The following is a 25,309-nucleotide window of genomic DNA, read 5'->3' on the forward strand; positions in this document are numbered from 1 at the left end:
TGATAATGTGGAAATTTATATAAATTAAGAAATGACTACAAAAGGATAGCACAAAAGATTTGTAACCAACTGACACACTGTATGTATATAAGATGGAAGATGGTTTTTATGTTTTGTTTGTATATGTTTGTCTTAAAAAAATAAAAACTTTTTTTTCAAAAAAAAAATAGTGGATAGTTTAAGGTTAAAGGAGTGGGGTTAGAGGATGTAATAACAGAGTCAGGTAGTGCATTCCAGGCATTGACCACTCTGTTGCTGAAGTCGTACTTTCTGCAATCAAGTTTGGAGCGGTTAACATTGAGTTTGTATCTGTTGTGTTATAGAGTTAGCAATTTTTATATTTATTATAATTAGATACAATTATATTTATTATAATTAGATATAATTAGATTAAATAATTAGATGATAGTTAGCAATAGCCCTTAGACTTCACAGTGCTTTATTATGCCCTCTCTAAGCGGTTTACAAAGTCAGCATCTTACCCTGAACAGTCTGGGTCCTCATTTTACCCACCTCGGAAGGATGGAAGGCTGAGTCAACCTTGAACCGGTCAGGATCGAACTCCTTGATAGTTGGTGAAGATTCGCTTTCCACCCCTAATTACCCTTGTCTATTTATGATGGCCACCCCAAACATCACTACTTAGGAATGAACAAGATGTACATTCTTTAGACCAGGGGTGTCCAACCTTGGCAACTTTAAGACTTGTGGACTTCAACTCCCAGAATTCCTCAGCCAGCAAAGCTGGCTGAGGAACTCTGGGAGTTGAAGTCCACAAGTCTTAAAATTGCCAAGGTTGGACACCCCTGCTTTAGACCATGGTTTTCATTATAGTTCAAAGTGAAAAGTTTATTTTGCGGAACAATACAATTCCTGAGGGTGATGAAATGAACCAAAAACGGATTGTGTTTATGTTCTCATAAATCCACCTAGTGAGACATTGAATTTTCTAAGTTTACCAAGAATAACTTTAACCCAGCCACGTCTCAATCTCAGAGTTATTACAAAGATAAATTGGGAAGGAGGGAGACCTGTAAGAACTATGAGATGAACTGACTGGAGAATGGTTCTGTAAGGATATATAATAAATCTGTTGCTACAGGGGATTCTATTGTAAGCGGCTAAAGAATCCCCATATTTGACAATCAGATTCATAGCAAGTGGGAGAAAGCATGTAAAAAACAGGACAAAGCTTTGGTTGTATGGTTGAATCCACTCTCTTTATTTCTGTTTTACCTCCCTCTGTCAGATGTCTCTGACAGCAAACAGGAAATTGTCCATGTTTCTATCTGCCTTGCTGTATTGCTGGAGTGAGGTATTTTTTTGATTTACTGATGCCTTTGAGCCGGTATTGTCTCCCTGCAATTGCCTGGACAAGTCCGTGCAATTTTCCTGGCAAGATTTCAATGGTGTGCCATTTGCCTCTTTCCTAGGGCTGAGAGAAAGTGACTGGCTCCATGCCCAAAGTGGGATTAGAACTCACAGCCTCCCGGTTTCTAGCCACGTACCTGAACAACTAAACCAAACTGGTTCTGAATGGGATTATGAATAAGGCAATATATTTATACCTGGACAGATTTATGTAAAATAAGGGATCCTTGAGATCTCCAGATCCCCAGCCCTTGTTAAGCTTTGAAAGATCGGACCAGCAGGTGAGAGCTTGGAAGTGAACACAGGAAGGAGTGTGTTCACTTAAAACTGGGAAGATAAGTTTGAAATGCCTGGGTTTCTGGCAGGGATATAATTGTGTTTTGAGGCCTGTGAAGTTTTTGAATCGTAGTCTTCAACGATAACCTAATTAACAGGGGTAGGACTCAATTTATGGGTATGGTCCAACTAAAAGCATTAATTTGGATGTCATTTACTTTCTGTCGTTTGAGTCAGCAGTTGGCTTTCCTGGTGAGGCAGTGAAATTGGGGAGGTCGATAGAGGTCAATGATCTCCTGTGACAAATTGTGTGATTACACTAATCTCTTCTTCACATACAGAACTGAGTTGGCAAGGAAGGACCCACTGCTTAAGGAGCTCAGATAACTCTTTCATTCTTTCCTCTTATGGCTTTTCCCATGATAAGGGACTCTTAAGCAATTTATAAGGAGGGGCTGATGGCTCAGTGGTTAAAGGCGCTGAGCTTGTCAGCTCCAAAGCTGAGAGCCTGGGTTCGAAACCCAAACACTATTGATGGATATTGATGGAGTGAGCTCCCGTTCCCTGCCCCAGCTAAGAGTTTGAAAGCATGAACATGTGAGTAGATAAATAGGTACCACTTCAATTGGAAAATAACAGCGTTCTGTGCACCTCGGTATATAGTCATGCTGGCCACATGGCCACAGAAGCATCTTTGGATAATGCTGGCTCCCTCAGCTAAGAAATGGAGATGATGAGAATTCTTTAATTTCACAACCATAGATTTAACCATCCTAAACCAAGCCAAGTCCAAAATCACCGGGGAATTTCTAGAAGAACTGGCACTCTGACAAATCAGCCAGCAATAGACACATAGACCTTAACAACATCTGTAGACTATGCAAAAGAGATAATCAACCAGCCCAAAAGAGAACTAAAAAACTCCAGCACCTCTCCACCAGCAATCAGCTCACAAAGTTGGATTTCACAGGCCTTCCAGTGAAAGTAAATGCAGGAGATTCAGGACCAATAGAAGGAAATACTTTTTTTTTTTTTTCATGCAGAGGGTAGTGAAACTCTGGGATTTGCTGCCAGTGTTTTTGCTCAAGGCAGCCAGCTTTGGAAGGTTATCAAAGAAAATTGGACAGATTCCTGTAGGATCAAGGCATCAGCGATGACTAATTTCAATGGCTATTTGCTGCAGGCAAACCTTTGGCGCTAGTTGTTAGTTGACAGTGAAAAAAAAGCTCTTATCCTCCATCCTAAATCTGTGAGTTTCCCAAATGGATCTAGCTTAGATGAAAAAGATCCAGAGAATGATCCAGAAAGCTCTTCTTCTCTTCTGGAATGGAGCTATTTTTCAGGATTTTCAATCCATCGGAATAGACCTTGGAGCCTTCTACTTCAGCCCCCTGCTCAAGCAGGAGGCTGTGTACCATTTCAGACAGGCGGCTGTCCAGCCTCTTCTTTGAAACCTCCAATGATGAAGTACCGACAACTTCTGGAGGCAAGCTGTTTCACTGGTTAATTGTCCTCACTGCAAGGAAGTTTCTCCTTAATTCTTGGTCTTAGTGGACAACCAGCTAAATAGGAGCCAGCAATGTGCAGCGGCAGCCCAAAAAGCCAATGCAATCCTAAATTGCATTAACAGAGGGATACAATCAAGATCAAGTGAGGTACTAATACCACTCTATAAAGCCTTAGTAAGACCACACCTAGAGTACTGCATCCAGTTTCGGTCACCACACTATAAAAAGATGTTGAGACTCTAGAAAAAGTACAGAGAAGAGCAACCAGGATGATTAGGGGACTGGAGGCTAAAACATATAAAACACAAGCTATTTTCTAAAGCACCTGTAGGCCAGACAGGAATAATGGATGGAAACTGAACAAGGAGAGGTTCAACCTGGAAATAAGGGAAACTTTCTGGCAGTGAGAACAATCAACCAATGGAACAGCTTGCCCTCGGAAGTTGTGGGAGCTTGAGACCTTCAAAAAGAAATTGGACTCCCATTTGTCAGAAATGGTGTAGGGCAAGGGTTAGCAACCTGTGGCTCTGGAGCCACATGTGGCTCTTTCATCCCTCTGCTGTGGCTACCTGTTGCCGATTGGCTCCACAATTGATAGGGCTTTTGGTTAGGACAGGTAGAGGAAAAAGGATGCCGCGCTAGGAGGAGAGTCTATGGTGGGGGAACTGCCATAGAGTCTGGTCAGCTCCAGAATTGAATAGGAGGACTTCCGATTAGGATTTTTGCCGATCAGTGGTGTAGGGTCTCCTGCTTGGGTGGGGGGTGGGGTTGAACTAGATGACCCACAAGGTCCCTTCCAACTCTGTTAAATCTGTTAATTCCAGGTTGGTTCTCTCCTTGATTAGTTTCCATCCTTTATTTCTTGTCCTGACTTCTGGTCCTTTGGATAACAATTTACCCCCTCTTCTTTGTGGCAGCCCCTCAAATACTGGAATCCTGTTATCATGCCAACCCAGGTCCTTCTTTTCTCTAGACTAGCCAAACCCAATTCTTGCAACCGTTCTTCAACACGTTTAATTATTTTTTACTCTCTGTGGCACTCCCGCTGGTGTCTGTAGGCAGCACAAATATCCCAGCACCCCACTGATCATTCTTTTCCAATTCTTCCCCCATGGCTCATTCTAATTTGGAAGACCTCCCCATGTTTCTGTTTTAAGTATATGTTCTCTTCGGCCTGAGCCTCCTCCAATGGGTCCTCCTGCTTGTGTTTTATTTGCCTTTCTGCTAACCCTCAACATCTGAGCTGTGGAGCTTACAATATCAGTTTGTTCAAGAGGAGACAGGTGCTGTTCATTTAATCCTTTCTTTAATGGCTGCTGTTTATTTTAGTTCGGGATTTTTATTGACTCGCCGAGGAATAGCATTCCAAGGTTGATAAATCAGATGCAGGAGAAATTGGCTTGCTCTATTGAAAGACTCAAGCCACCCCACCCCTTTTCCTTAATCCATCATTATTATAGTCTAGGCCTCTACTTTAGCAAGCTGTCTGCAGGAAAAAAAACTTTATTTCTAGGAGGGAGGGGCAAGGAGGGGGACTCAATGTGCACCCATTCATTGAAGATCTCCTATTGAGGAATGATTTAGTTGGCATTTCAATCTGATGGTTCGCTTTTTTCATTCAATTGGTTAAATTCTCAACCTTAAAGTTCCTTTTCCACCACACATTCTCATTCGCTAAAAGAATCAGAGAGTGACACAGAAAGTAAGTTTTTTTTTTTTTTAGAAAAGCAGTTTTCAAATTGCACTAAAATGCAATAAAAACCCCTCTGCTGTTCTGAAACCTTCTGTTTCCCAGTGGGTTGAAGTGTTGTCTTCGTGAGATTTGAGTGCAGTGTGTGTAGCCAATCTTTCACTTTTTGCGTGGTACCCCAATCATGCATTTTTGCTTAACACAATAGCAAAACAACAGAGTTGGAAGAGAGCTTGGGGGTCTTCTTGTCCAACCCCCTGCTCAAGCAGGAGACCCTATATCACTTCAGGCTGCAATAAGATTGTTCTCTTTTCTTCCGTGATCTACAGTTAGTTTTATTTTCCAACATGAACAAGAAAGCAAAAGCGGTTGGCTTTATTCTCTTCTTTTCCTTTGGCATTTTTTGCAAGTTGTCATTGCCAGACTCAGATTTTCTTTTCTTTTTCTTTCTTTGCACACGTGTCCAATTTCGACCCAACTTAATAGCAATCTTTCTGGATTATATCACAGCAACGACTCTCTGTCAAGCACTGGGGAAATCAGGAGATTCACGCGATTGAAATGAGTATAAAAATTTATTGCCGGCTTAAGCTCTGTGCAAGAATCTGGCCAACTAACAGTCAAGGGAAATGAGCGGGAGATAAGAAAGTCATTCAAGGTGGGCTGGACTTAGATCTCTTGTGGGCACTCAGGGACTCGTGACTGATGACACATTTCACCCCTCCCTTGGGCTCAGCCTGGTTATCTCCTACACCAGAGGTCTCCAAACTTGGGCAGCCTTATGACTTGTGGACTTCAACTCCCAGAATTTTCCAGCCAGCATGGAGAATTCTAGGAGTTGAAGTCCACAAGTCTTAAAGTTGCCAAGTTTGGGGACCCCTGTCCTACACCCTCTTTCATTCTCTTCCCCAGCTCCCTTTTTAAAAAAAAATAGTAAGAGAGGAAAATTCAGATAGTCAGTCCTTGACTTACAACTACAATTGAGCTCAAAAGTTCTGCTGCTAAACAAGACAGTTGTTAAATGAGTTTTGCCTCATTTTATTACCTTTCTTGTCACAGATGATAAGTGAATTGCAGCAGTTGTTCTGTTAGAAACACGGTTTTTAAGTGAATCTGGTTTCCCCATTAATTTAGTTGGTCAGAAGATGGCAAAAGATGACACTTTTGGGGACACTGCTAACGTCATAAATATGAGTCAGTGGCCAAGCGTCTGAATTTTGATCACATGATTATGGGGATACAGCAATGGTTGTAAGTGTGAAAAATGGCCATAGGTCACTTTTTAAAGTGCTATTGTAAATTTGAATGGTTACTAAATGAATAGTTAGAAGCTGAGGACTACCTATATACATAGGGCTCTAACCAAAGAGAATGGCCTGGCTGGGAGGTGAAGATTGCCCAGAGGGTAGTTCTGAAAAATTCCACAGAGGTCTGCTTGCATTGCTTGATAAGGAACCATTGGATTAAAAAAAAAACCAACACACCAGGTGTCATGGCTGCTAACTCTCAGCATGCATCTGTTCTAGCCAACTTTAAGAAAACGTCCAGTAGCTGCCAATGGTCAAACTGGCTCCCACTTCAAAATGAGCATCTTCTGATATCTGTCACCACCAGAGGTGGTATTCAGCAGGTTCTGACCAGTTCTGGAGAACCGGTAGCAGAAATTTTGAGTAGTTTGGAGAATCAGCCAATACCACCCCTGACTGACCCCACCCCCATCTATTCTCTGCCTCCCGAGTCCCAGCTGATTGGCTGGGTCTTCTTTGGTTGCCCTGCACAGGAGAACGGAGCTGGAAAGTAGGTTAGTGGGGTGGGGAGGGAATGGGGATTTTACAGTTATCCTTCCCCTGCCACGCCCACTAAGCCACGCCCACTGAACCAGTAGTAAAAATGAATCCCACCACTGGTAACCACCATCACTATGTTTTTCTTTTAGGATGTCTTTTGTGCATTATCCTGTTTGTTTTTTTTATTATGAGGCAGAGAAAAATAACTGGGAATACGTCCCATACACATATTCTTGCAATCATGAATTCTTGGCCCTGAATTTCTCTGGGAGGGTCTGTTTAACTAGGAATGGTAACAGGAAGGGGCCATTTTGGCAGTTGCTATTATTCTGGTTCATCCCAGGGTTCTTGTCCACCAAACAAATCATCGTATGCCTCAGTGAAATATGTGAATCCAGATTAATTCAAATTTCTGAATAAGTCTTGAATCATTTAGCAGCCCTTTATTTGAGCTATGGGAACCATAGATGGTAAAAAGGTTCTCCATTATCAGAAGACTAGAGGTTGGATGGAACAAACATTTCCTCTAATAAGTTTGATGCCAAGTTGTAACTGACAAATTTACCCCCCAGATCTCTTTTTGCCCCTACATGTTTTGCTTATGAAAGTAGGGAACCAAAATGTAAAAAAAAGAATAATATTTTAGCCTGGTGCTTCAGTATATTATGGTCAGTCTTATGATCTGGAATTCATTCATTCATACACTCACTCACTCTTTTATCTAATATTAATTTATTAATTAAAAAATAGAGCATGCAAGAGGACCCGGGAGTTATAATAACAGAAAAAAGAGTTGGAAGGGACCTTGGAGGTCTTCTAGTCTAACCCCCTGCTCAAGCAGGAAACCCTATACCATTTCAGACAAATAGCTGTCTAGTCACTTCTTAAAATCTCTAGTAATTGTTCTGTCAGAAAATTTCTCATTCATTCAAGGCTCGTTCTCGCCTCGATTAGTTTCCACCCATTGCTTTGCGTCCTGCCTTCAGGTACTTTGGATAATAAGTTGCCCCGTTCTTCTTTGTGGCAGATATTGGCACATTCCTATCATGTCACCTCTAGTGCCACTCCTAGAATGATTGGTGGGTGACCAAGGTTGATAATTTGCCTTCTAGCTCTTGGTATTTAATCATTAGCTGTGACCCCCATAACACGCATTTTGTGAATATGTCAAAAAAGAAAAAAAAATCCATCCCAGGAAGCCATTTTGAGAGGATGCCCATAAAAAGCTCTTCGAATTCCAGATATGGTCACTGACCAGAAATGATTGTCTAAAATTCATTCACCTACTCTGGTTGAATAAAAAAACAAACAAACAAACCTGGGTTGGCTGATGGAGGACTTAATGGTCTTCTGCTAAACCCTGATGGAGCCGAATTGCCAACTCTGTGCTGATAGAAGTCCTTGATGGAAAATGGCTGATTCCTGCCTTAGGCCTTTAGGAGGAGGTGGGTTTAATATGTCTAGTTTAATAATCTACATCCTGTTTTTGAACACACACAAACAGTGCAGATGGATAGGAAGTTGCCCAGACAGGTTGAGTGAGATTGTAGCTACTGGTGGAGAAATTGCTATTATTTATTATTAACTCAACATTTAAGATTCTCAATGTGGGGGTATACATATAAGACTGATCTTTATCCCCAGTAGGGTATTTCCAGGATGTATATTTTCCACTCTCTTTGTTTTGCTTAATATTTTGCTTTCTTAGGAGGGGGAAGGAGAAGGCATAAACGTCTGTTGTTTCGGTATGGAATCAGGAGGGGAAGAGAGCTATAGGTGATGATAGTTAGTGCCTTGAGCAAAAAAAGAATAAAGCAGAACCTGCCAGACATTTTGATAGAGGATAAGCGGAATGTGTACAAATGCTATGCTGATGGGAAAGGATGGATATGTGGATGAACAGAAGGCTTGATATTAATTACAAATGAAGTTAGGCAGTGCCATTTTTTTTGCATTTCCAGCCCCCCACAACAGTTTCAATATCAGTTTCATGGAAGAATTGCTACTGATTTCTGTCAAAGAAGAGTGCACAGAGCTTTAAGTGGGAATATTCTGTTTTCCACTGTACAATCATCTCTCTGTCAGGATTCCAGCAATCGCTCTAATTAAATCATGATTCTCGAGCCAAACTTCAAAAAACTTCAAAGGACTCATTAGAGGCAACATACCGGCATTGCCCTGTATGAAGCCAACTCTGGCATACGTAATTTACAGTCACCTGTCACCCTGTTTCCCCCCCGTCTCCCCTGGGTGCGTCATAAATCAGATTCTCCAATTGAGCATGTTCACGGGCTGGGTGTCATCATTCATGTTCTCCAATTAAATATTTTCACGGGCAAAAGCTGTGGTATTTTAGTAACAATCTTTTAAAGAGAAGAGTTGGAATGTGCTTTCGCTTTCAACTGCTACACTGCTCTTCCAGATTCCCCCCCCTTTTTTTTAATGGCAACTACTAAAACAGGCATAGGAATGTTTTATGAGTTGACACTCTCTGTGTCAAAACTCTTCCTTGTGTCAATTATTTCCTTAAATAAGAAAAAGAATCAGGACAAAACCCTTTCTGCATCTTGCCTAGTTTGAAGGATTAGCATCAACCTTGAAAACACACTCAGGTTCTTTTCTGTCCTATCCTATACTGAGCCAAGTAAAATGTTGAGTTTCTTTCTTAACCTCTCTCTTCTTTTTCTTCCTTCCCCATTCCCAAGTTCTACATTCCTTCATAAAAGCAGTTCTAAAATTGTGGAAACATCTACGTGATAAATTCTCAGACAGGTCCATTTTTGCTCTACCTAGTTTTCATAGAACTGTAGGCTCCATGGTGCTCTCTGAGCTTGGTGATTTTCTTGCAGATGTTTCATTATCAAATTAGGCAGCAGCACCAGGGCAAGGAAACCACCAAACTCAGAGAGCACCAAGGACCCCATATAGGTCAACTTTGAGCTACAAATATTCTCTTCTTGAGCCTTGGTGGCGCAGTGGTTAGAATGCAGTGCTGCAGGCAAGCTCTGCCTACAACCCAGAGTTCGATCCTGACTGGCTCACAGTTGACTCAGCCTTCCATTCTTCTGAGTCCTCATCAGTCCTTATTGGTAAAATGAGGATCAGATTGTTGCTGACATTGTAAACTGCTCAGAGAGTGCTGTAAAGCACTATGGGGTGGTATCAGGGGTAGGATTCTACTGGTTCAGACCAGTTCGGGCAAACTGGATGTTAAGTTTTGATCTGGTTCGCCGAACTGGTATTTCAACCCACCTGCTGGCCCCGCCCACCCCGTCCCTCCCAGGAGTCTCCACGTGGCCCATTTTCAGTGCAGATAAGTGCAGGGTCCGCACAGAGGCTCTGGGAGGGGGGAAAACTGGGCTTCTGGAAGTAAGGAAATGGGTCTGTTTCCGGCTTCCAGAGGGCCTCCAGAGCCTGGGGAGGCTGTTTTCACTCTCCCAGAGGCCCGGGGGAAGCCTTCAGACCCTTGGGAATGTGAAAAATGGCCCTCCCAGAAGTTCCGGTAGGCCACGCCCACCATGGCTACGCCCACCCAGAAACTGGGCAGCGAACTGGTTGCTGGGATTTTTTTAATCCCACCTCTGGGCGGTATATAAGTCTAAGTGCTATTAATATTTTCATAGATCTCCTGAGTTTTTCTAAACTAACTGTATTAGAAGGAGCTTTTGAAATAAGTTCTTTGCTTCCTAGAAAAAAAGAAGCCTCCAAAAGGTAAGCTTCTCCATGACTGGAAAGGACGGAGGAATGCCATTCATCTCACCAATGAGTACACGGTGGAAACGCTTGTGGTGGCAGATGCTGACATGGTCCAATATCATGGGATTGATGCGGCTCAAAGATTCATCCTTACTGTGATGAACATGGTAAGTAGAACGCGATGTGCCTCTATCTGCCCTTCAGAAAATAATAATAATACATTTCATGATCATGAATGTATTTTGAAAAGTCATCGGAACTTTCTTTTATGAAAGGCAGAAAGCATTCTGATAGGAAATCTCCATGTAGATAAAATATAGAACGAAATGTAGAACATAGGATAATCGAGTTGAAAGGGACCTAGGCAATCTTCTAGTCTAACTTCCTGCTCAAGCTGGAGACCCTGTAGCATTTTGGACAAATAGCTATCCAGACTCTTCTTAAAAACCTCCAGTGATGGAGCAACCACAACTTCTGGAGGCAAGCCATTCCACTGATAATTGTTCTTACTGTCAGGAAATTTCTCCTCGGTTCTAGGTTGGATCTCTCTTTAATGATCTTCCACACATTACTTTTTTCGTCCTTCTCTGAAGTACTTTGGATAAAGAAAGTAGCTAAAGGACACGAGAGCTTCCTCTATTATTCAAAACAAGCCCATTGCTTATACTGATAATTGAGGGTAAGCATCACTATGTTTTAATGTGGAAGAATGGAAACCCAACAGGAATCTTGTTCCTCTCTAGGTTGCTTGCTTTCTTGCAGACATTTCATTACCCAAATTAAGTAATATCATCAGTGCTGGGGTTACCTAGTTTGCGTAATGAAATGTCTATGAGAAAACAACCAAGCTCAGAGAACCCCAAGGACCCCTCATTTCGACCTGGAGCTACAATATTCTCCTTTAGTGAAAACCCTATAAGGATGAGTTATGACAGAATAGAATAGAATAGAATAGAATAGAATAGAATAGAATAGAATAGAATACTTTATTGGCCAAGTGTGATTGGACACACAAGGAACTTGTCTTGGTGCAAATGCTCTTAGTGTACATCAAAGAAAAGATACATTCTTCAAGAGTCAAGAATCATAAGGTACAACACTTAATAATAGTCATAGGGTACAATAATCAATCAGGTCATACTAGGAAACAGTCAATAAAAATCATTAGGACACAAGCAACAAGGTTACAGTCATACAGTCACAGTGGGAGGAGATGAGTGAAAGGAAGGATGGGAGGATTAATAGTAATAGTAATGCAGACTTAGTAAATAGTTTGACAGTGTTGAGGGGAAAAACTGTCCTTAGCACATACAATTCAGCAATTGTGGATTGTTCAACCAAATATGCCTTACTTTGAGGTGTGAAAATCTTGCCATTGAATTTTTTGCAGATGGAAATTGTATCAAAAGGGCTCCAAACCGTCTCCTTTTTTAACGGCCAGCTCAATTCTAAACCAGTGGTAGTGCCATATTCATTTCCCCATCCAGACACATGACTGCTATTCGTTTCTACTGAAAATCCCCCTCATAAAGCACTGGGTTAGAACAAATGTGGTTGGTTTTCATCCATCTTTTAGTGGGAGAAACAGCTCTCTGAACAAGATGGATTACAGCACAGTAGAATAGTGGACTCAAGCATTGCTACCTACAGTTGTAATATCGTCTATGTTGCTGGTGAAAATCGGCTAAACTGAATCATCGTTTTGAATTATTGGTAGTCAATGAAGGCAAAGATAATGTTTCCAGCTGGATATGTTGAGCTCCTACAGGTGAAACTCGAAAAATTAGAATATCGTGCAAAAGTTCATTTATTTCAGTAATGCAACTTAAAAGGTGAACCTAATATATGAGATAGACTCATTACATACAAAGCAAGATAATTCAAGCCGTGATGTGTCATAATTGAGATGATTATGGCTTACAGCTCATGAAAACCCCAAATCTACAATCTCAGAAAATTAGAATATTGTGAAAAGGTTCAATATTTTAGGCTCAAAGTGTCCCACTCTAATCAGCTAATTAAGCCATAACACCTGCAAAGGGTTCCTGAGCCTTTAAATGGTCTCTCAGTCTGGTTCAGTAGGAATCACAATCATGGGAAAGACTGCTGACCTGACAGTTGTGCAGAAAACCATGATTGACACCCTCCATAAGGAGGGAAAGGCTCAAAAGGTAATTGCAAAAGAAGTTGGATGTTCCCAAAGTGCTGTATCAAAGCACATTAATAGAAAGTTATGTGGAAGGGAAAAGTGTGGAAGAAAAAGGTGCACAAGCAGCAGGGATGACCACAGCCTGTAGAGGATTGTCAGGAAAAGGCCATTCAAAAGTGTTGGGGACTTTCACAAGGAGTGGACTGTGGCTGGAGTCAGTGCATCATGAGCCACCACACACAGACGGATCCTGGACATGGGCTTCAAATGTCGTATTCCTCTTGTCAAGCCACTCCTGAACAACAAACAACGTCAGAAGCATCTTACCTGGGCAAAGGAAAAACAGAACTGGTCTGTTGCTCAGTGGTCCAAAGTCCTCTTTGCTGATGAGAGCAACTTTTGCATCTCATTTGGAAACCAAGGACCCAGAGTCTGGAGGAAGAATGGAGAGGCACACACTGCAAGATGCTTGAAGTCCAGTGTGAAGTTTCCAGTCTGTGTTGATTTGGGGAGCCATGTCATCTGCTGGTGTTGGTCCACTGTGCTTCATTAAGTCCAGGGTCAACGCAGCAGTCTACCAGGAAATTTTGGAGCACTTCATGCTGCCTTCCACAGACGAGCTTTATGGGGACGCTGACTTCATTTTCCAGCAGGACTTGGCACCTGCCCACACTGCCAGAAGCACCAAAACCTGGTTCAATGACCGTGAGATTACTGTGCTTGATTGGCCAGCAAACTCCCCTGACCTGAACCCCATAGAGAATCTATGGGGCATTGCCAAGAGAAAGATGGGAGACATGAGACCGAACAATGCAGAAGAGCTGAAGGCCGCTATTGAAGCATCCTGGTCTTCCATAACCCTCAGCAGTGCCACAGGCTGATAGCTTCCATGCTATGCTGCACTGAGACAATAATTGCTGCAAAAGTGACCCAAACCAAGTACTGAGTACATATGCATGCTTATACTTTTCAGAGGTCTGATATTGTTCTATGTACAATTCTTGTTTTATTGATTGAATGTAATATTCTAATTTTCTGAGATTGTGGATTTGCGGTTTTCATGAGCTGTAAGCCATAATCATCACAATTATGACAATTCACGGCTTGCACTATCTTGCTTTGCATGTAATGAGTCTATCTAATATATTAGTTTCACCTTTTAAGTTGCATTACTGAAATAAAGGAACTTTTGCACGATATTCTAATTTTTCGAGTTTCACCTGTATTGTACACATAACTCAATGGAATGCAAGGATCCGCACTGGGAGTTTTTAAGAGATTGGACAACCATTTTTTTTTTTAAATGGTCCAGGGTTTTCTGCCTGAGTAGGGGGTTGGACTAGAAGACCCTTCCAACCCTGTTATTCTTTTAATTGCCAGCTGATTAATTATGCTGTGTTTCTAATTACTTGGTGTTCTTATCCAGTCATTGTTCTAGTCTCATTTATTCAGCTTCCCTTCGTTGTCTGTATTAAACTCAGAACTGCTTAAGACAAGATCCTATCTTTCTCACATATGTTAATCCTTAAAACGTCCTATGCATTGATGCCCTTGGATACATACAAATAAACAATAAAGCCGCATATTATTTCAGTCATATCCGTTTTAAAATCCACTCCCCTTGCCGATCAGATTTAAAATGTTTGCATGGATATGCTCGATTTTCATGGAAAGAGGTTCCAACTTTCTCTCTGTCTCTCTCCAAATATTTAATAATACCTGGAGGAATAATTTCAAGAATGAAGATCAGTCTGTTTGAAATAAAATCACATTTACTTCCTAGACTTTTCTTCCTATTTGAAGCATGTGTTAGTTCAAAGTTTCCCCATTGTGTGTGTTTAATATTGTTCAAGGGATCACTAATTTCATGTTACGGCATGCTCCTTCAAAAGACCCTTACTTAATTATATGGTTTAACAGCAGCTGCAGCAGTACTGAGAATATACATTTACAATTCCTTGTCAGTTTGTGGTCTTTTGAGAAATAGATGCACGGTCATTTTAAAGCCAGAAAAAAGAATGCATCTATTTTGAAAGCAATTGTCATAATTTAAGGACTTTTGTACATTACGGTTCAGTGGGCTTGGCTATGGAGCTTCACTTCCTGCTGCAAAGAGGTTAGCGGGCTGCTCTTTAATTTTAGACTCCTTCTACCATTCAACATTTTTCGGTAGTTGACCGGAGTGTAGGAGTACAGCTAATTCATAGTTGGGATATAGACTTGCAGAACATAGTGATGATTGTTTTGGCAAACTTGCTGTGTCCTTTTCTGGATTGCTCAAAGAGGAATGAGCAGTAGAGCACAAATCATGCCTTTCAATAGTTCTTTTGTGTGCTCTTGGTTTCAAAAAGGTGGTTCTTCCGATGTCCAAGATAACTGGATGAGAAATGTGTGACCCTGCTAAAATTCCTCTGTTTGTTAATATATATATATATATATATATATATATATATATATATATATATATATATATATATATATATATATATATATATATATATATATATATATATATATCGAGAACCTTAGAAAACATACATACATACATACATACATACATACATATATATATATATATATATATATATATATATATATATATATATATGAAAGCAAGTCGGTCATTGTTTAATATATTTTTGTTCAATGAATGCCTTTCACTGCTATGACATTAGGTATGGTCCTTTTACTGCTTGTATTCAGGTGTACAACATGTTTCAACACCAGAGTCTTGGGGTAAAAGTCTACGTGCGAGTGACTAAGCTTATCTTGCTTCGAAGACGTCCTGTAAGTTCCTTTCCAGCTTTGACTGAAACTGTGGGTAGTAGACTGGTAGTCTAAAGATTGCTCTGGAAAAAAATTGGGCTGAGATACTCTGAAAACCATAAAAAGTTTATTAATGTAGATCAGGGCTGTCAAACTTGATTTCATTGAAGGCCGCATCTGGGTTGTGTTTGACTTTGGGAGGCTGGAGTGGGTGTGGCCAGGGTGGGTGTGGCCAGCTCAACATCACTCATGTCGGGGGCGCCTGTGGTGGCCTGAGCTCTCTGCTAGGGAAAACGGGCTCCCAAACTCTGTTTTCGGCTGCAACATCTTCCTACAATTCTCTGCCAATGAAAACAGAGCCCTCCCAAGCTCCATTTTTGCTGGCAGAGGCACCGTGGGCCAGTCCTTCACTATTTCCAAGGTACCCCTGGGGGCCAGATCTAAGCACCCCATGGGCCAGATCTGGGCCCCAGGCCTTGAGTTTGACACCCTTGATGTAGATGATTGCAAGCAGAGAGTGCAAACAAGCTGATACCTATGCTGTATATACAGGTGGTCTTCAACTTGCAACAGTTCATTTAGTGGCCATTCAAGGTTGCAACGGCCCTGAAAAATGTGACTTATGATGACCGTTTTTCACACTTGCAACCGTTGCAGCATTCCCATGGTCAAATGTACCCCCTTAGTTCCCTGCACAAGTGAAGAGAAGATGAATTCCATTTACTGCAAAAAGATGCTTTGCAAAGTGGGATGGATGGATGGATGAATGAATGAATGAATGAATGAATGAATGAATGAATGAATGAATGAATGAATGAATGAAACTGGATGTCAGCTTTGGAAGCCATATTCCAAAGCTCACTTTTGAGATTATATTTGTCTCAGAGTTACTGATTGGAATGGAGGTTTGCTGGAATGCTGACAGTGGACGTGTAGAGCCTCGGTGGCCCAGTGGTTAGAGTGCAGACTACAGTACTGCAGACTACTTCTGCTGACTGCTGGCTGCCTGCAATTTGGCAGATCGAATCTCACCAGGCTCAAGGTTGACTCAGCCTTCTATCCTTACGAGGTGGGTAAAATGAGGACCCAGATTGTTGGGGGCAAGAAACTGATTCTGTAAACTGCTTAGAGAGGGCTGTAAAGTATATAAGTCTAAGTGCTATTGCTATTGCCACTGCAGAATGTTCCTTTAGGTACTCTAATGAGCATGGCTGAGTTACTTTTTTAATTTTATTTTTTTAATTTAACAGACAAAAGCTTGATGACTTGATTTATAAAACATAAAATATCCATAGTCTATTATTGGCTCAAGGTGACCTTCAGTAACACTTTACCATATGTGTGGCTCTCATCTTTGCTTTACTTCTTTCTCCTGCTTTTTTCCCCCCTTCTTTTTTGAAGGCCAGGTTGTCCATAGGTCACCATGGAGAGAGGTCCCTGGAAAGCTTTTGCCAATGGCAAAATGAAGAGTTTGGGGGTGCGAAGTACCTTGGGAACAATCAGGTTCCCGGAGCACGAGATGACACTCTTCCAGTAGATGCTGCTGTCTTTGTTACAAGGTATGGCGTGAATTTGGATTGAGTGAACGATTTCTACTGTGGTCCTGTCTGTTACTAGGAAGAGTTAGGTCTAGATCTAAAGGCAGCCATTGAACAAGTTGCTAAGGGTCTCCAAAGTGGATTGCAATGTTTCATGAATAAAGGTAAGCTATACGTGTCCCAGGATAACGTTTCAGGATCCCATCTGATCAGCAGGACCAAAGGTTTACTTTCCAAGTTTATCTTCATGGAACTTCTCTCTCTCCAGAGTATTCAAGTTCCCTGAGGATGGGCTCCTGCACGAACCTGAAAGCTTGGAAGAGTAAACTTTTGGTCCCAGTGAACCAACTCAGATTGGATCCTGGAACCCTTAACCACAGACGTACTATTTCGGCTACGCTATTACAGACATGAGGTCATAATGACTGCTCTAGCTGCTGGCCATAGTGCAGGGATTCACTTAACAAATTTACAAGAAAGATCGTTTCACTTAACAAATGTCTTGCTAAGGAACAGATATTTAGGAGGTCAATTGTGGTCCTAAGTCGAGGACTACCTTTATTCAAAATTTCGGAGCAAAAAAGGGATTGGGTTTTCTGAATTTCCCCCCCAGCCTCAGGGTGGAGGGTGTTGTAAAGGCCTGAAATTATACTCGTTACTCTTTCCCCACCCTGGACTGACGCATCCAATGAAATTCCACATGTGTTAGACCTGGTCAAGCAGGGGAAAGGGATGGAAAACTGTTCAAATAAGGTGGATTTAGAGGGGCAGATGCTAGCAATAACAGCCATGGAAAGAACTGGACTGGATAAATGAAAAGATTAGTGTGTATTGTGAGAAAATTAGGAAGCGTACAGAGGCCAGGCTTCGGTAAAACCACATCCACTGTGCAAAATAAGCTGGCCCTGGATTCTCACAACCCTTCCCTTCCTATATAACCCCATTTCTCCCCCCCCACCCCCATCCCGTTACAACTTCCCTCCGCTAAAGGAGGGAAAAGACTGGGAACAATTGTCGGTTGTACAATCTCCTGGCTCAGCTGTTTTGGTTCCTAGGGCACAGAAATTCAATGTTTGTGCTTTTTTCTTTGCTTAAGTGCTGTCTTTCAGCGTGTGTGTGTGTGTGTGTGTGTGTATCAACTCCAGATGGTACAGATGTGGACCAGTGGTAAAGGATGCAAAAGCATGTCTGTGTCCAGCATGGAATGGCTAAGCCAAAGGGGGGGAAAAAAAACAACAACAACCTGGATCTTCAACATTAGATTTCTCTCTCTGCCTGTTTGTAACCAAAACCAGACATTGGTTTCGATTGACCTCTAAAAACACTTCTTCTTCGTTTTCCTGTGTGGAGCATTCTTTTCAGCAAAAAGGAAGCCAAGTTCTGTTCACCTTGGGAAAGTTTCTTTTTGGCCTGTTGGTCATAAAGTCATAAGGGCTTCCTTCAGTCTAGCATAGTAAGTATTACTTGGATCCAGGGGTGGGATTCAAAATTTTTAACAACCGGTTCTGTGGGTGTGGCTTAGGTGGTGGGCATGGCTTGGTGGTCATGTGACTGGGTGGACGTGGCTTGGTGGTCATGTGACTGGGTGGGTGTGGCCAACTCAATATCACTCACATTGAGGCACGCATCTCCTCGCCTGGTCTCTCATGACTGTGTGGATGCTGCAATAGTTGTAAGTGTGAAAAATGGTCATAAGTCACTTTTTTCAGTGCCATTGTAACTTTGAATGGTCACTCCACACAAGCAAAGTACCAGCAAAGGAGGGGAAAAAAACTCCAGAGAAGTTCCAGAGACAGGAATAGATTTCCTGCCAAGAATGTAATAAGGGTTAATGGAGAGGCAGTTTCTGTAAGCAACACCAGAATGTTTCCTTCCTGCCTTCCTTACAGGATTAGGCCAGTAATTTCTTCTAACAACTGGTTCTCCGAATGTTAACAACCGGTTCTAGCGAATAGGTGTGAACTGGTAGAATCCCACCCCTGCTTGGATCGTACAACAGACAGAGCCAACATCTTGCAGCAACACAGTGACTTAGCAGAATAGAACATTATAGAATAACAGAATTGGAAGGGACCTTGGAGGTCTTCTAGTCCAACTCCCTGTTCAAGCAGGAGACCCTACACTATTCCAGACAAGTAGCTGTCCAATCTCTTCTAAAAAACTTCCAGGGATGGAGCACCCACAACTTCTGAAGGCAAGCCGTTCCACTGGTTGATTGATCTCACTGTTAGGAAATTTCTCTCCACGAGTCTTTCAACTGTAGAATGACATGGTGTTGCTGGTGTTTGGGACCTGTGCCACTGAAAGCTCTTGATGTGAGGCTTGCCATCTCATAACCATAATGAAAGCTTCATATTGTAGAATAGAAAAACAGAGTTGGAAGGGACCTTGTAGGTCATCGAGTCCAACCCCCGCACCCAAGCAGGAGACCCTACACCATCTCTGACAGATGGCAGTCCAGTCTCTTCTTGAAAGCCTGCAGTGATGAAGCTCCCACAACTTCTGAAGGCAACTTCTGTTCCATGGGTTGATTGTTCTTAATGTCAGAAAATTCCTCCTTGTTTCTACGTTGAGTCTCTCCTGGATCAGTTTCCATCCATTATTCCTTGTCTGGCCTTCAGGTGCTTTGGAAAATAGCTTCACCCCCATTTCTCTGTGGCAGCCCCTCAAATATTGGCTCCCCTGGTCCTTCTCTTCACTAGGTAGCCAAGCCCAGTTCCTACAACCATTCATCTTATGTTTTAGCCTCCAGTCCCCTAATCATCCTGGCTGCTCTTCTCTGCACTTTTTCTAGAGTCTCAACATCTTTTTTGTAGTATGGTGACATGATTTTTCTTTAAACCTGCAAAAATACAGGAGTTTTGCCAATCATTCTTCCTGAGAAAACAACGATGCACATCCAAATAACTAAAAGCTAGAAAGTAAAGAACACAGCACTGAATTGAATCAACTCAAACATGATCAGAAGTTGTGGGGTTCCCACTGGGAATAAGATGGAGAATCCAAGGAAGCTGCAAGAATGGTACTTTGGTTAATAGCAATAGCACTTAGACTTGCATAGTGCTTTAGAGCCCTCTCTGTGTGGTTTTACAATGTCAGTCTATTGCCCCCAATAATCTGGGTCCTCATTTTACCGACCTCGGAAGGATGGAAGGCTGAATCAACCTTGAACCCCATCAGGATCGAACTCCAGGCTGTGGACAGAGTTTGCCTGCAATTCTGCATGCTAACCACTGCAACCACCAGGCCTCTTCATAGTATAATAGAGTATATATTAGGTACCTATTACCTATTAAAGCTATCTATAAAAATTATATCCTTGCTTCTTCTTCTTCTTCTTCTTCTTCCTCTTCCTCTTCCTCTTCCTCCTCCTCCTCCTCCTCCTCCTCCTCCTCCTCCTCCTCCTCCTCCTCTTCCTCTTCCCCTCCTCTTCTTCCTCTTCTTCTTCTTCTTCTTCTTCTTCTTCTTCTTCTTCTTCTTCTTCTTCTTCTTCTTCTTCCTCTTCCTCTTCCTCCTCCTCCTCCTCCTCCTCCTCCTCCTCCTCCTCCTCCTCCTCCTCCTCTTCCTCTTCCTCCTCTTCCTCTTCTTCTTCTTCTTCTTCTTCTTCTTCTTCTTCTTCTTCTTCTTCTTCTTCTTCTTCTTCCTCTTCCTCTTCCTCCTCCTCCTCCTCCTCCTCCTCCTCCTCCTCCTCCTCCTCCTCCTCCTCTTCCTCTTCCTCTTCCTCTTCCTCTTCCTCTTCCCCTCCTCCTCTTCCTCTTCTTCTTCTTATTGTTATTGTTATTGTTATTATTTTACTTGAGGTGAGACTAGAAAGGGGACAACCTCAGCTTCTGCACCTTAAGTTAAACAATGATTGGTTATCCGTTGCCAGCATTTTCCTCTTATGCTTCCTTTTCGGCTGCTATTTTAATTGTTCCCAGATGGGCCCTTGGCATGGACAGATGATTTGGGGTTTCTCCAGGCATCAATAGCTTTTGCTTCTGCCCTATTTTACTGTCGGGAGCCTTGGCATTAGAGAAAGGAATTTGAACCCATGGAATTACCTGGAACGACCAGCCCCTTGTCATCCATCGTCCTGCAAGAGATAGGCTGTGTTTTCATTCGCCAAGCTAGAAATTCCCTTTTGAGAAAGCAGCTTTTTTTTTCAGCTGAAACCTCCCATCCCCCTTTTTTTTTACTGAAAGCATCTGCTCAATTTACCCGTTTATATAATAATCATGTCATCTAGTCCTTGAATAAACTTTGTGAAGCTGAGTCTGGCCATTCCTGCGAAGACGATACTGCCAGCTGGGTCAAAAGGAGGAGGCCGTGGATGGCCCTGTGGCCAACTTTGTACTGCAAGCTTTTAGGTGCAAGTAAAGCAGCCCAGAATTTCTGTGCTTAGAATGGTAGAAGGTTAGAGTTTTGTCCTACTTCTGCCAGCAGTAAATCGTCCTTGATGGCTGACTTGAAAGAGAAACCTTGAGATGATTGAGGCTTGGGAAGAAAGAAAGGAATAAAGTGGCCATAATGAAGGGGCTATGGTAATTCACTTAACAACCACAAAAAAAGGGTCATAAAATGTCAGATGCGAAAGACCAGATCCACCCTTGAAGGCTCCATTAAGCTGAATTATTGCTAAAATCCTATGCACGGGGATCTTTTCAATTAAAAATCGGCACCTGGTTAGATGAGGGTCAACATCACTGAAGGGTAGTTGGATTGATTTCCTTTGTGGCTATGTAGGGATTCTAGGCTTATTCCTCTTTTCACTCCGCCCCCAGGTTCTGCCATTCCTTCTACATAAAACCAGGCACAACTCACTTACGACTACCTTGCTTAGTGATGAACATTTCTAGGGTAGTTGTAAGTGAAGGACTTCACTGTAAAATGGAACATGAAAATAATATGAATGAGTGAATGAATGGATGGATGGGTGAATGAATGAAAATAAGTGTACCTTCCCCAAGTGCAATATCTTACATTAGCGGCTTGTAGGTGATAGACACCCTGAAATGTGTCTCCATTTATACAACCCATATCCAGGGGTGGGGTGCTGGGGGTTTGCAGGGGTTGGGGAGATCCTCTAGCTAAGATTCTGTGCAGTTCAGAGAACCTCCAAATCCCACTCTTGGCTGCCCCTCTCCCCTCCCCTCCCAAGAGTCCCTACGCAGCCCGTTTTGGATGCAGGTAAGCGCAGGGAGTGCGTGGAGGCTCGGGGAGGGTAAAAAACGGGCCTCCCAGAAGTTCAGGAAGGCTGGAAATGGACCCATTTCCAGCTTCCAGAGAGCCTCCGGAGCTCAGGGAGCCCATTTTCGCTCTCCCAGAGGCTCATGAAAAGCCTCCGGAGCCTGAGGAGGGCAAAAAAACACACACACACACACGCCATGGTGCAGGAGGCCGATTAGGCCACACCCACCATGGCTACGCCCACCCAGAAACCAGGCAGAGAACCCTTTGCTAAAAATTTTGAAGCCCACCCCTGCCCATATCTCATCCTTTTAAGGAATGTGCCTAATTATGATTTATTGTTTTCAGGACAGATTTTTGTGTCCATAAGGATGAGCCATGTGACACAGTGGGTAAGTAATCTTACAGATGTTTTTTTTCATTTTACAATGCATTGTTTTACTGCCTTTACCAGTGAGGAAGGCTAAGGTTCCCCCCCACCCCTTCAGATAATTTACCTTTAACGTGGTGTGGTTTTCTTAGATTGGCTGAGAGTACAATAAGGAAGAAAGAGTTTTTTTCCCCCTCCTAATTCTGTTTTTTTTTTTTTAATCAAATCTGCATATTTATAGTCTTGGTTGTCTTTCTTTTCAGTACATATGTTATGTAAAGAGTTTGTCTGACTAAACATGGAAACCGTAGTAGTCGCTAATTGCTTCGCAGATGAAAAATGGATTTGAATGTTCATGTCCATTGTCTTTTTTCTGGGCAGCTGGAGCTGCAAAGGGAGTCGAGAGAGGGGGGCGGGGGTGCATGTAGTTCTAGTTATAGGGATGGGCTGCTCAGGAGATCCCCTAGCTAAGACTCTGCAGGGCTCGGAGAGCCCCCAATAACCTCAGAAAGACAAGCAGCAAGGGAAAGCTCTTTATAGGCTTAATTGAACTTCTGGGCATTCAGCCAAGAGCATTTCACTCCTCGTAAAAGTGTTGCAAGCTAGATAAACAATCCACTCAACACTCGAGAGGGACAGCCATGGAGAAAATCAGATCACATAGCCACTAGCCTCTGAGGGGATTAATTCCCAAATAATAAGAATCATGTAACTCACCAGAAACTCCACTAAGACTCCAAGATCCCTCTCACAGTCATTGCTATTAAGCCTGGTTTCACCCAGTCTTTTATTTAAGTATTATATCTTTTTTTAGGTAATTAGGAACAAAGAAGCGACGTTGAGTTGGCCCCACCCACCCAGTCATATGACCACCCAGCCAAGCCCACCCAGCCAGTCATTAGGGCAGAGAGCCCCTTGCTAAAAAATTTGAAGCCCACCTCTGTTCTACTAGCAATATCTAGCCATACATCGCCGCAGTTGCTGGAAACCAAAAGCAATTCCTTTCCAAGCGTGAGACTCGCCAACTATTATTTGGCGGACTTTAACAGTACTGAGACGAAGGGGGTGGAGTTCCAGGAATACAGGGAACCCCCGATCACAATGTAGCCCCAAATTTCTTTTGCTAAGCAAGACGCTTATTAAGTGAGTTTTGCCCCCATTATATGACCTTTCTTACAGGATAATAAAAACGAGGACAAATAGGCTGAAAAACAGTTTCTATCCCAGGGCATTAACCAGGGGTAGGATTCAAAAACCCCAACAACCAGTTTCTGCCCTGTTGTTGGGTGGCCATGGTGGACGTGGCCTACTGGAAGTTCTGGGAAGGCTGTTTTTCACCTCCCACAGAGTCTGGAGGCTTCCCTTGGGACTCTGGGAGGGCAAAAACTGTCTCCCCCGGGCTCTGGAGGCCACCTGGAAGCCGGAAACAGGCCCGTTTCCAAACTTCTGGAACTTCCGGGGGGGAACGCTGTTTTTTCCGCTCCCAGAGCCTCCGTGAGGACTCTGCACTTACTTGCATCTAAGACTCCTGAGAAGGGTGGGGTGGGGTGGGCGGTTCAATTACCAGTTCGGCGAACCAGATATAAATTTAACATCCGGTTCACCCAAACCAACCCAAACCAGCTGAATCCCACCCCTGGCAATAACTCTATTGAATTCTACTGTGTAGCGCAATATTAATGCAATATCAGGTGTGTTTTTTTTACTTCAATTGTATAGAATGTGAAGGATGCGTGTTTGTGTTCTATTTTTATACTTATCATGTCCACTGAAGAGGGCATTTAATTTCATTTACGAGGTGCAAGGACAATAAAGTAAACTAAACTTTCTTGCCACAGCTGATAACGGAATCACCGCAGTTGTTAAGTGAGGAATACCGGTTAAGCAAATCTGGCTTCCACCATTGACTTTGCTTGTCGGAAGGTATTCTAGCCCAACCAGGTTCCTAGAGAGCAAACACCAGACAAAGGCAGCAGCCCCCACTTTTTAAAGTTTAATCTACGAATTCTGTTTCTTCACAGATAAAATGCTGCTTCCATCTAATTAGCTCCCACAAGAAAGAGCCTTGCCAAGTTGTTTGTCAAGGCTGCCAAAAACCCAGAGATAAGAACTAATTTACAAGAGTTTGCAAATACTAACTATGATGTCCACAAGGCTGAGTCTCAGAGCGTCTTTGCTGTCTGCAAAGAACGCTTCTTCAAACCTGGCTTTTATCCTCTTGAGGGAGGGGCCACTACCTTGCAGCCTTACTCCCGAGTCGCCTGTGCTGCTGTAACTGCTTTTTTCTACGAGCAACCCTGCACGCATGCACACTTGGCTCAGGCTCCTCGGGAACCTCCTCATCGCTGCTGCCAGCCCCCACAATCTCTGAAGGTAGCAGTCCACTCCCTAATGGTCCTGGCCCCTCATCTGAGTCCTCGCTCTCCTCAGCCGTCTGTACTTGCTGCCGGCTAACCACAACAGAAGGTTGCAGAAGGGGATTGCATGAGCCCAGGGCTCTGCAACCATCATAAATATGAGTCAGTTGCCAAGGGTCTGGATTTTAATCGCGTGACCACGAGAATGCTGCAATGGTTGTAAGTGTGAAAACGGTCATAAGTCACTTTTTTGGCGCTATTCTAATTCTGAACAGTCACTAAATGAACTGTTATAATTCAAGGACTACCTGTATCAGCAGCTGAACTATTATTATCTGTTTAGAAGCAAGATCTTCTTGCTTCTAAACAGATAATAGTATTTGGTTGGAGTTGTTTTCTAAACTTTTTTTTAAAATTTTAATTTTTAATTTTCTTTCTGATGCCTTCTTCAGCTGCTGGGAGTTATCATTTCTGGAAATTATCATTTCACTGACAATGGAGAAGTCTAAAAGGTGCTTTTTCAAAAGGCCAAAGGGGCTGGTTTTTCTTTTTCTTTCCCTGTTCTCTTGAGGTAGAAGATGTTTCACTTCTCATCCAAGAAGCTTCATCAACATTTATGTAAATGTTTTTAA

General features: G+C 42.6%; 1 protein-coding gene across 1 annotated transcript in view; it reads left to right on the plus strand.

The window, feature by feature from the left end:
* Window positions 1–25,309, plus strand: part of ADAMTS17 (ADAM metallopeptidase with thrombospondin type 1 motif 17) — a 161,780-nt gene that overhangs the window by 29,219 nt on the left and 107,252 nt on the right. Inside the window, exons 4-7 of the mRNA XM_087972857.1 lie at window positions 10,323–10,495; window positions 15,181–15,264; window positions 16,645–16,802; window positions 22,299–22,342. Coding sequence (XP_087828983.1) covers window positions 10,323–10,495; window positions 15,181–15,264; window positions 16,645–16,802; window positions 22,299–22,342 — 459 coding nt within the window. The remainder of the gene's footprint in view (window positions 1–10,322; window positions 10,496–15,180; window positions 15,265–16,644; window positions 16,803–22,298; window positions 22,343–25,309) is intronic.

This window comes from Notechis scutatus, chromosome 11 (assembly GCF_049901735.1).
Source record: "Notechis scutatus isolate UNSWTSFEM ecotype Mainland chromosome 11, rNotScu1.2, whole genome shotgun sequence".
Taxonomy (NCBI): Eukaryota; Metazoa; Chordata; class Lepidosauria; order Squamata; family Elapidae; genus Notechis; species Notechis scutatus.